The 12,841-nt window shown below is 42.5% G+C and overlaps 1 protein-coding gene across 5 annotated transcripts in view; it reads right to left on the bottom strand.

The window, feature by feature from the left end:
* Window positions 1-12,402: 12,402 nt before the first annotated feature.
* The window catches only part of DPF3 (double PHD fingers 3), a 166,677-nt gene continuing 166,238 nt past the window's right edge, over window positions 12,403-12,841 (bottom strand). For 2 of the 5 annotated variants that reach the window (XM_065684796.1, XM_065684801.1), the window contains exon 13: window positions 12,406-12,747. In XM_065684796.1, the coding sequence (XP_065540868.1) occupies window positions 12,677-12,747 (71 nt within the window). In that variant the 3' untranslated portion in view covers window positions 12,406-12,676. Of the gene's footprint in view, window positions 12,748-12,841 lie in introns of all 5 variants that reach the window. The other 3 variants (XM_065684797.1, XM_065684799.1, XM_065684798.1) reach the window with 3 other exon arrangements.

Raw genomic sequence — 12,841 nt, forward strand, 5'->3', positions numbered from 1 at the left:
CATCGATATAAAACCTCCTTATCACTATTGCCCTGAAGAGCAACATTTCAATGGCATCCAAACTCTGCCAGGCTACTCACTGACTGGTGTTAGATTATTTGGATGGGAAGCTATGGAAGTTGGCAAACCCATGACAGGGTTAGCTTCTTAATTCATCAGCACATTATGAAAAGACTGAGCACCAATGGCTCTAGCTCAAAGCAAAGACACAAAAAGTCAAGTTCTCTTCTGCTGCAAAAAAGATAAAAGGCTATTCAGAGGATACAGAAGTTGGCATATTGTAGAAAACATGGTGGTGGTTCAGAGTATGAAAATTTCTGCTGCATTGTCTATTCATTGACTGATTTCCTACTCATGTTAATTTTTAAGTATTCCTTCTTTTTTTTTTCCAACCACATTGTCTTGACACCACAGTTATTGCATTACAAAAGTCCCTATGATGCAGTCACTCAACATACACATATACCATGTATAGGAAGGGGTGTGCACAGCCAGGAAGTGGGGCAGCATCCAACCCACATTTTGCTATTTCCATAAGGGCAGGCAGATCCCGGTCAGGTGAGACAGAGATAACCTAAAGCATTCCCAATGTCAAAAAGAAAGCTGTGAGTGTATGACCAGATAGAAACCTCAAAAACTAGACAAGAATCATTATCAGGATAGCCCTGCTTTGTCACTAAGTTCCTCTAAAATCTCTCTCAGCTCAAATACTTTTATCACACAGAACGTGCAAGGAAGGAGGCGCTTCTCCCCTGTGAATGCAGGGAGTGGATGCTCAGCGTTGCCCAGAAGTTACCCAGCCCAACTGCTCTTCCCTAGCCCACTCCCTTTGCAACAACAGTTCTTTTGCTTCAGTGGCTAACTGGTAAGACAAGACTATTTAATTACAAACAAACTTCAAGGTTAATGTATTAGAAGACTGGAAATAGATACCCTGCTACTTCTAAAACAAATGATCCATTGTAAACTTAGTGCTTCTCTGAGTCTTCTTTCCACAGAGCAAAGCGTCACAAGGGCAAGATTTCCATCAGCTAAGCTGGCACAGCTAGTTCTAAGAATTAAAATGTAGATTAGGCCTCCACAGCCTTTGTCTCCCCTGCCAAATATGCTCTCTGATTGTGCTCCCTGATTGAGTGCAATGTAGACACTTCTGCACTTGGACCCACAGCGGGTCATCACTTGCTCTTGTGCTGGCCACACACCAGTCATCAGGAACGTTTTTTGATGACTTTCTGTACCTCTTGAACCATTTGCAATAAAAATCAACTACATGCAATAAAATTTAAAGACTCTTTGTCCCATACTCAAATTTATCTATTAGACTGGGACCACAGAATGTACTCACTTCCTCAGAAAGTCCTCAGAAATCAAGTGGGGAGCTTCTCAAGTTTGGGGATGTTTTTACATCTTTATGCTGAGTCAAGCTTTATCTCACAACTGTTTCGTATGTCACTGACCTTGCACTGAAAAGACTGCACAAGAAACAAACTTTGCTGATTTCATCACCGTGGCATTGAGCATTGTCCCAGGTGAAAGACTCTCTGGAGACCAGAAGAGCCTCTCTGGAATACTTGTCTAACAACCTTGTCTTCAGACCTGTCTGGACCTTCCGTGACTCTTATAAAATCCCTGAATTTTTTTGCAGAGGGCTTCCATGACACAGTCTGACAACAAGAAATGGGTGATACTGTGGCTGGACACAGATTACAGCTCTGCTCTCTCTGATGACAAGAAGTAGGATGGGAAGAGCCCAGCTGGATCCAGAGCTCAAACCTAGACATTTCTTAAAATGCCTTTTCACTTCCAAACTGAGGAGACTTGATAGTAAAATCAAGAAGGTGCCTCAAATAAAAGACCTCAAGTTACTTTTTAAAGCCATTTTTAAGGATAAACCAGTTCCAGATAAAGGTGCGAGGCTCCAAAGTCAGAACAGAGTTCTTGGAATTTTTGCTCCTAAATTGAATTATTCTTAAAAGGGGAAGGGAGTAAGCTAAAGCCTTTACAGTCCATTTTTACATGAGAGGATGTTTTTCATTTAACTCTCTGTAACAAAGTAATAATGTGAAAATAACTGAGGAAACCATGTAATCCCAGATGGTCTCTGTTCTGTGTGCATTTGTGAAGCTGCTGTGACTCCATTGCATTAAAAAAAGACATACATTATTCTGTAGCAATTGTCCATGACACTGAGGCTTACAACATAAATATTGCAATACCTCATCCGGTTTCTGAATGCCACACCATGTTTTATTGCAGTAATGTCTCATAATAGATGAAGGTGCTGCAGGGTCCTGTTTGGCCAATTGCTATAGGACCCTGGAGTGCACTTTCATAAGGAGGAAATATCTCCCACAGGAAGGGAATTAAGATATGGACTAGATGCCAGAAGAACCAGCTAAAGGCTTCACATGCAATCCTGGGCAAATATTTTCTGTGCCACATCCTCCTTTCCCCTATAGCCCCTCCATTAAATGGGAGGTTCGTTTCTTCACTTGCAGAGAGTGCTGGATGCAAGGTAATGGAGCACAGCCCTGCTATGCACAGCAGAATGCCTCTAAATCAAGAAGCCAGTGTTTTTGCCAACATGACAGATTGAAAAATGCTTCTGGTACTTCCATGAGTAGGTTACTAAGCAACACTTTGGCTTCCAGGGAGTAGCAGTGCTGGATGTGATCTCATGCGCCAGCAGCCTGACCACATCCCCAGCTGGCACAGGGGAAAGGAGGGTGAGCATGTGCCGGCAGCAAGGCTGCATGGCTTTTCAGTGGCTGTAAAACAGGTTCCTTTGAGATGAGCTGTAACCACAAAGGAAGAACATCCCAGAGGTGTCCATGGGCCCTTTCACAGGGTGGCTAAAAAGCAGATGCTCTCAGGACATACCATTGGGAGAGAAATAAAGCTTCGAAGGTTTAAGCATCACTCAGCAAACCTATCACAAATCCTGGTCATGCAAACTATCCCTTCAGCCTGTTTCAGAACAAATGATGCTGAAGAGAACTGGCTCCAGGGACAGATGCTAAAAATGATAGAAGCTGGAAAAGATCTCCCCATAAGGGGAGAGAGAGATCAAAAAGAACAGATTAGAAATGGGTAAGAAAGGGGAGGTTACAGCTGAGTGAAGTGAGGTCTGATACAGAGATGGAAATCATGCACTGCTGTCCAGTTTTCTGATATGGCAGTAAAGGGTTGTTTACAGAAAATCAAAAGGCAATACACTGAAAACTGATGAATCAAGTCCAAAATCCATGGAGTTAGAAATTTGCCCAGGTAGCTGACTGCTCCATCATCATCTTTTCTGAGAATTTTCACTTTCCTTTGGAGCCTGTGAGAGAGCATCACCAGAACCAGGCTGAACCAGGCTGGTTCAGAAATACCTGTTTTCTTATATGTGTTGGGTGTGCTCAACTATTAAGCAGCATACATCTTTTAATGAAGACTGAAATCCAAGACCACTTAGACTGGGCCTTTTTAAGACACCAGGCCAACCTCTTGGCTTCAAATCAGTGGAAGAATTGACAGTGGAGGAGCTGCTGTTGATTGACAGCAGCTGAGAATCTGACCTATCTTTTAAAGCACTGGTGTTCTTTCATGTGCCAATAAATCACGCTCCAAATAGAATTGAGATTAAGTTGCAAAGGATAATGTTTTGCCTTACATTGTTAGAATGCTGACATACCTCTGCGAAACAAATAAGATTGTCTCCCTCCTCCTCCTTCTCAGCCACGGCGAATAACGCTTATTATAGGACACTAGATCTACTCCTGATAGGTGAGCAATATTTACAGTAAATAAAATTAATATGATACGCAAATACGTATATATTTGTATACATATCTAAGTTTCCTTCTAATTAAAATTCAATACTACAGCATCACACAATAAGGCTCTACCAATGTATTTATGGGAATGTCGCTATTTTGGGATCATTACTTGAGAATTTTAAAAGTGCCCTTAGAAGTTGATGATGCCACAGTTTTTATCCAAGTGGTCCACTAGTACTCACAGATTTATCCTCCATCTACTCCCTTTTTGAATAATGGGGACAATGTTGTCCCAAAGTCAAATAAAGTATCTATTTCCCTCCTCTGCTTCCCCACCCCAACCCCCCCCCCCCCCCACTTCCCAATTTGTGTTGGTGGTGGTTTTCTTTCAACCACTTCTAGTGAAAAAAGCATGCGTACACCAACAGTACACTCAGTCTGAAATAGCATATGAACTAAAAGTGAAGCAGTGACTTAACATGTATACAAACTTCTGGTTCTTAGGAGATCTGACTAACACAAATGACAATTTACTTGAACGCTCTTGAGCTTCTCTTTACATCTGCAACTCAATGAAATAAATTGTTCCCCCACCTGTCACCACCACTTCTGACCCAGGCTGAGGTGGTGGAAGAAAGTCAGAATAAACAGGACAGTTGAAGCACAAAAAAATGGAAAGCCAAAAAGGTAAAGAGGAAACATTTCTCTCTGCATTTTTAAAGAACATTTTATGACTACAAAAGAGTCTATATGAACTATTGTGTGACCTTAGTGCTGGGATTAAATCAGGACAAGAGTTTGATTCCCTGCAATGATCAAGGGTTTACTGAACACATCTAAGGGGGAGATAAAAGCTGATGGTTTGGACCTCTCTCTTTTCCAAATTGTTCTAGACCCTTCAAATCAGCTGTGATACACAGTGTCCGTGAAATCCAAGTGTGTTGTAAGAGAAGAAAAAAAGATAAGAACGGATATTCTGTAATGAAGCTCAAAGGAGATGACACTTGGAATTCCCTCATGTACTATAGCTTTCCCAAAAGGATGCAGGGGCACACCTCTTGTATACTGCTCCTAGGAGAGCTACAAAGGAAGAGCACATTAGGCATAATATTCATGTCTCATACTTCTATTTTCAGCAGATACTTCCCTTTTAATGTTGTTGGCAGTTTGCACTGGCCATGCATAGCAGACATAAAAATGCAGTCCTGAATCCAGCAGCAACAGATGTCTGCCTTGGAAACAGATCTATGCTCCAGCAGAGTTCATGGGCGGCAGGGGGTTCTTGGGCAGCAGAAAATCTTGAGAAACCTAAGGGAAGTCTGTAGGCACATGGCTCCTTGAGATGACTTAGCAGTTTCAAGGTCTTATATGGCAACAGTAGGAAGAGTCCTACGCAAGGAGACAAAACTCCAGGCTGTGTTATCTCATGCCCAGGTGAGACATGCTAGAAAAGACGCTTCAGACTGCTACAAAAAGGAGAGCTCTTCCAGCCAACCAATTCAATCATTCAAGACATGGAAAGGAGGTGGACATGAAATGGACTTGTCATTCTTTATCACTCTTTCAGAATACAAAGAACAAAACCTGACCTTCTCTCTCCTTGTCTTCTGAAAAGTGGGGAGAGAGGGAACATTTCCTAAGTCACTGTGGAGGTCAAACCTATAGTTTGTTACAGTGAACTGAATCAGATGGATAACTAGACTGATGGCAGTCTGAAGGAAAATATCAATACCTGAAAAATCAGCAACTTTCAGCTATGAAGTGTTTTATTGTTAACTGCATGCATGCAACAGGAGGTAAGCTGATCTGGAAATAGTGGTTTCCTCATTTCAAAACAGCAGTAACAGCATATATTTTAACTGCACAGGTGAACACTAGAATAATGCTTTACATTTTCATCCAGCATGGCAGAAACACAGACCAAACATTAATAAGCTATTGGCTTGACTCCCAGGCTGCAAAATGCCTGGCATTCTCACTGACATTTCTGCAATAAGAGGGTAAGCCCTAAAACCCCTTGTGTCCCCCAGAAGTAATTGCTGCTGTTTACCTTTCTCTCCTCCCTTCCCTGGTTAAGTGCCTTGATTCACAGTGGTGGTGGCACTCAGCAAACACCCCAGTGGTGCAGCTGGAGAGACAGGAGAGTAACAGCTCTCCTCTGCCCCATGCTAAGACTCGGCCATCAGGACAGATGAATTGTACTTGCACATCCCTCAAGAGAACCACTGTCACCCAGGGGCCACCAACACTGCCTGGCAGCATCGGTCACTCCTGTCCTTGTCTGCAGTGCAGTGAGACCCAGCCAGCACCTCAGGGGATAGAGCTGGGACAGTGCCAGTTCTCTCTCTGCAAAAGCTAAGGAGCAGGGACTTGATGTTCTGGCCCTGCTCAATGGCAGCAGCACTGGCAGAGAGGAGGCTGCTGGAGCCTGCACTGCCATGGAATGTGACTGGAAGCGGGCTGGGAAGCTGCACTTATAAATCAGTTCACTTCAGACCAGAGACACCCCCTCCTCTCCCTTTCCCTCCAGCAAAACTGAGTTTATCTTATGTAAACCAGACCAGGCTTGGTGCCTGCCCTCAAAAGGCATTTAACTACTGCCAGGGCTGGAGGTCGTTGTTAGTAATTAAATCACCATTGCAGATGGAGCTGGCTGCCTGCCAGTCCCCGCTCCTGCCCTCTTTGACCAGAGGAGAAGCACAGCCATAGTAACTAGAACTTTTCATTTCCTCCACAGGGTCTTGGACCTTCAGCATCCAACTCCTGGCTTGTCACCTGCACCCACCTCCCAGGGCAGAAATAAATGGTGTGAGGAGCAGCACAGGAGAGTTGGCTCTGCTTGCCCTGCCACAGCCTGGCTCTGCATCACTGTAGTAAATGGCAGCACTCTGCTTGCATGCAGTTAGTGGGCTCTAAGTGCTTTGCAAAAACTGAGCTATGCTAAGATCATAAACCTAAAACTGGCTAGAGAAGAGTGCTTTCCTGTCCTGTCTGCCTGCTCTTCTCCACACAACTTATTTCCATAAAATATATGGAACCAGAGAATCGTTCAGGCTGAAAAAGGCCTTTAAGATCATTGAGTTCAACTGTTAGCCCAGCACTGCCAAGTCCACAACTAAACCATGTCCCTAAGCACCACATCTATATGTCTTTTAAAGACCTCCAGGGAGAGTGACTCAAGCAACTCTCTCATATATCAGGTCGACTGCTAAAACCTCAGGTGAAGATCACCTCCTGTCTAACCTGCAGCCTCCCATAACAAAATTGACAAGACAATCCATCTTCTAATCAATGACTCCGTAAGATTTGCATTTTCTGCCCTCTCATACTGATGCCAAATTTTTCCCAATACAGTCTCCTGTGCTTTGTCCATTTTTTTTATGTATTGGGAAAACATAAAGCATTTCCCCCTTCTGCTCTGAAAGACAGTTTTATAGACTAACAGTTGGCATTTCCAGCTGATTAGACAGACAGACAAGTAAGATCAACCAAGAGGTCTCACTCGAAGAAAGCGCTCCTAGCATTCAAAATTACTCTTTTCTCTCAATTTTAATTATTATCTTTTATTTTTGGATGAACCAGTTGCGTCGTGTTAAAGATCCTATTCCTCCATAGCTTGCTTCTTTTTCCTTTTAAGTAAATACTGTAGAGTTTTCTGTAGTGCAATTTCTTGACATGGTGGAACTGAATTAACCAGATACATGGTGCTGGATGTGACACTAAATAAGAACATTTGGAAAATTTCAATTCAGATAGAACTGAAATACTTTTGAGCCCCACATTAAACGTTTTGTGTCAAATGAAAAGTATTTATTTATTTTTAAATTAAATTAACTTTGAAATTCCAATATTGAAGTGATTCATTCTAGAAAGATTGAAACAATCATTTTTAACTTTTCTGATATTATCTATTTTTTTTTTTTTTATGAAATAATCTGCCAGATTGAACTTGAATAAGTGAATAATTGTGGTTCTCTCAAAAGCACATTTTTTGAAATTAGTAATTCCACACAGAAAAGTCATGCCGAGCTCTACCTGGAATTTCCTTGCGCACAACGCACATTATCCCTCTGGCAGTGACAAGCTTAATTAATATACCTCTCTAACCCCATCCACTCCTCACTTCCTAAACGACCAGTGTCAAAACACATGCTGTACACATGTAGAACATGCAACAGCCCCGTAACACTGCACAGTGTGCAAGTCCTCCTTTGGGGCAGAAGTTACTAAGCCCCTTTTACAGAAAGCTGAGAAATTACGATTTCAAAGTTATCTACAGCAGTGTTTGCTTCAAAAGAACACACTTAATGGTAGCTTTCCTAGTGCAAGAACTGACCTAAGGTATGTTTATAGAAATGCTGTAAACTCAGTCAAAAACATCTCTATGGAAGTACAGTTTGGAGGTAGAATGGAACCCATCTCATGCTCCTTAAATAGATTGCCTTTTCCAAGCCGGACTGGAGGCTCTGTGATGGTAAAGTAATGCGAGCTCACCTCCTCAGTGGTATGACTTGGATGAACCCCTTTTTTTGTTTCTCCACCCTTAGCATCAGATTTAACTGAAAACCCTGCACAGAGGATACTGTCCAGCCGCAGGCTCCGGATCACAGTCTGAGAATCGTTGGGATAGGTGATTAGATGTCTGGAGAGGAGTCTCACCATCGGAGTTTAGATATTCATGCTTCCCAAGTGTTGTAATTCAGATTACAACGTCATGCCAAGAAAGTAAGCAAAATCAGGGACACAAGAAACACTCCTGCCATCTCTTGGGTTATCACCCATCACATCTACTCCTGACTACCATATTGAAAATACTGCCCTGGTTTCTGAGGCTGCCACTGCAGCAGCTCCCCTCCCCAGCCAGTTTTCCCACTATGGGGCAGAAAACTGGGCAACACAGCACACAAATGTGATGGCGGGACAGCCAGAACCAAGCCATAGTCATAATTGTCAAGCTCTGAGGTAGCTAACACCAATGTAGCTCCTATCATGGGCTTGAACAATGTAATACAAAATTAACTGCATCTATAAGGCTGATTTTCTTTAACTGACCTTTTTTAGGTTACCCAAAATATGTTAAAAATTAGAAGAATTACATGAGTATGTTTGACTAATGTACTTTAAGGCCATTATGCAGACACAGCTTGTATTTAAATATATCCTCTGCCACAGTAAACATCTGTTTTTATAATAAGGACAGGAAGAACAATTACATCATATAGCCTGACTTCCTCTATAACACCGGCCTTTTTTCAGTCAGACATTCCTGTGATTAACTAAGATTGCATTTAATTAAAATACATCTTCTGGGAAGCCGCCCATTCTTGATTCGGAGACTTCAAGCAATGCGGGATCTACCATCTCCCATGGTAGTTGCCTTGATTTGTGCTAAAATACTGCTTGCCTTGCCTACACAAAAGAGTTCTGAAATACGCCAGTTTGATCATCTCAGAGACTGCCAACAAACCTGCATGTCCTGCCATAGCAAGAGAGACAGAAGCAAAGAGAGCCAGAGTCCTCACATTGTTTACTGCCCAGAACAGATCACTGATATGAGCAGTGTCAAGATCTGCCTGACCATGGATAATGCCACCCAAGTTGTTCATCCCAGCAGTCATGCAGGAAGGCTGTCCCCAAAGGGTACCACGTGACAGGGAGTCAATTATCAGAGTTTCTGAACTCCTCTTCCTCACCTCCAAGGCTGTACCACAACCTCTCCACATCTTAGTAAAGCAGTTACAGCATTGCTCGCTTAGTGGATCAATTAATATTTCTGAAGTGTGCCAAGATATATGGCTCTGAATGCATGATAAAAGCATCACTGAGTGATCCATCACAGCCTCTTATCTTAGACTGAGCTAGTGAAGAAGGAAGGCTGTAGCTGGAAGAAGTTCTCAGCATGGGAGAGCTTGCATCTTATCTGCTGCCAAAGGTACCTGGAGCGGCTTGGCTGCACAGCACCACCACAAAGCTGGAGAGATGAAATGCAGACAGACCACTGCGGGTAAGTACCCTAGGACACTGATCTCAAATGGCAAATAATATTTTGCCATTGCAGATCTAGCAGTCTTTCCTGACATCATACCTCATTAGTGGTGAAACTTCAGCAAGACCACAAAGGAGTATTTCCAAACATGAAAGACACTGTTCACTGCAGAATGCTTGTGGGAGGAGAAAAAGCCAGCACTGTGGATCAGACCCACAAAGCAGGAAAGCAGGTGTGTGTGCCAAGCACAGCTCATTTAGCTATGTCTGTCACAGGGATGGAGAGCACTGATTTTCTGTACCAGCCAGTCCCAAAAACAGGGCTACATGATGAACTGCCCACTGTCTGTGTAAAACACAGGCCTAAACCGTATGGATTTCACTCTCCATTTGATAAAGCAGACATTGTCCCACTCCTCTCCCAAGGTAATGCAAATGCCAGGAAACTGGGAGGCGATGGCCATTTTTATGATGAAAATCCCTAAGCCCAGCAGGCCTGGTAGCTGAGCACCAGCCTAAACACTAACCCGCCTCTGCTGCTCCCACCACCAGCACCACCATAAAACTTTCCTCCAGCACACACACTTCTCAGCTCCAGTCCCTCTAGCCAAACCATACACTACCCATGAAAGAGCTCAGTGGTTTCTCCGGAGAATACGTACTTGCAGTCCTGGTCACAGCAGCAACAGGACTTTGTTTGAGCCTAAATCCTGCAATGGTCCCAAAGTGCCCGGTCAGCAGGGTTTGACCACACCAAAAGATGGGTGCAAATGCTCATGTGGATGAGCTGTGGCCTCCAGGTGCCTCTCAGGATCAGGGCAGATGCAGACTAGGAAGAAAACGTTTCATTTCACATTTTTTCTAGGGCTTTGTCCCAGCACATACCAGAGACCTAACACAGGTCCACAGGCTCCCACTTTATCCTCCCCACAGCTGATGCTCAAATTTCCTTGTACTCTTGGCACTCTTGGCTCGTCTGAGGGGTCATCACATGAAAAGCCTAAGGTACTGAATGAATTCCCTAGAGAGCCAGTGCACCTGCTCCAGGAGAGACTTGGTCCAATACAACCAGGATAAATACTTCCTAAATCTTCTAACAGGTTAAAATACTCCTGCTGCAGCCTGAGAAGAGGCTGTGACAGTACATGGGAGAATCCAGCAGCTGACACTGTTAATTCTAGCAAAAGGTGAAGAAACTACCTAAATAATGAGGGAAAGTGCATTAGGTCAGTATAACTCATTCTAACTATGTGTAATTAGCAAGAGAAGTAAGAAAAATTAGCTCACCAATACTCTTTCACAATGTTCTTTCAAGTGTCTGGGAACATTTAATTTTGTGGAAAAGTTTCAACCAATATGAATATGCCAAATATAATCTTCAGTGTCCTTACCTACTTGTACAAGCAACCTGAGTCACATGCTGCTTGAGACTCTCATAAATGTATATTATAAACCCACTTAAATCTATGCATAGAAATTAATATACATCATGCCCAAGAAAATAGTCATTCTGGGCTACCTGGCAGTTGAGGGAATTGCAGGTTTTTAACCTTAAAATATATGCGATAGAAATTCTTTAATGTACTCACTTGTCCTCCTAGTGATACCTTTATTTAAAAAGACTCAACTGAACTAATGTTTTTTCAACTGATGCTCTTGCTTAATGTTTCTTCATTTCACATGTAGAGGTTTGCACAAATAAAGTACAACTCTTTCTATTTAAATGTTAAAATAAGTTGGAAATTTTTCTTTTCTTATTAGGTTCAGTAAATTATTCCCTACTTTAGAGCTGGGGAAAGTTTTTTGACAAATTATCACATTTGCCAAAAATGCAGTTTGGTGGAGAATTTGGGGGCAAAATTATTTGGAAATTCAGCTAGATCTCGATAATTACTTCGCTAAAAAACTGTAAGTCTGGAAATATTGGAAGTCTTGATCAGGCAATTCCTGGAATAAAATGCAACTTTAAGTTGTGGAACATTTTAGTTTAGAAATTTCAAAAACATTAATAAAAGTGCTTCATTTGATCATAAACCAAGGTTGTTCCTTTTTGCAGCTTACTTTGCTCAGAAAACTGACAGTTTTACTTTCTATGATCAACTTAAGATGCTGGTTTTGTTTTGTTCAGTTTTCTGAGCTAAACAGCAAGTCAGTTACATACACGACCAGTCACATCTTTCTGTACAAAATTAAATGAAGAGTCTGGACTGTGTGCTGGCACTGCAGTGGGGCAGGGTCCCTGAATATACTGAAATACCAAAGGCAGTGGGATTTCCTAAGTGTTTGTGTGTGTGCATACCGGTACTGTTCTTCCTTCAGAGATACTAAAACCAGATTTATGAAGATCTGCCAAATCAAAGCATTTGATCCAAGGGAAAAAGTGTCACCCTGAAAATTTTTGATCAGGGCTTCTTTCAGTGACAATATGTTGTTCATGACCTGGGAAGTACTGAACTAATGCAACTCTCAAAGCACCCCTACAAATACAGAGTAAAGAGATTTCCAATCAAGTCTGTGAAGAGAAACAACTGGTGCTGCTCCCAGCCAAAGTACTCACCAGTAATTCCTTGGGAAGTACCTTACTACTTCTTTGAAAAGAAGCCTAAACAGAAAGCACAAGGCCACACAAAATTGACTCCTCTGTGGATATAACAACCCTCCCCCTTGAAAAATGTATGTGAGCCCATAACAGGAAGCAGCAACCATGCATAGCAGTGAAGAGATTTCATCCGAAGCATCGGGAAAGTACACGATCCTTCTAGTAGAGCCCAAGAGGTATGGCATTAGTGACAGTGAATACCACAGATACCTCTTCCTGTATTTAAGTGTCCATTCATTTTGATGTGGGTTGTGTCTTTGTGTTCTGGATGGGAATTTTGTGCTGGTATGGCAACACCAGGAGCAAAGTGTTTCTTGGCTGCTGGAGCTCCTCAGGCCTGGAAGCCGAAAGCTGATGCTCTCTCTCTGAGCAGCTCCCGGCACAAATGACAACTCCAGCTCCCTGCAAATGAAGAAATCCTTCTGATAGGAATGACATCAAATCTAGGCACCGAGTTTATGTCAAGATCTGCCTGAATGGGATAGCAAATATTCCT

This window comes from Lathamus discolor, chromosome 6 (genome assembly GCF_037157495.1).
Source record: "Lathamus discolor isolate bLatDis1 chromosome 6, bLatDis1.hap1, whole genome shotgun sequence".
Classification (NCBI taxonomy): Eukaryota; Metazoa; Chordata; class Aves; order Psittaciformes; family Psittacidae; genus Lathamus; species Lathamus discolor.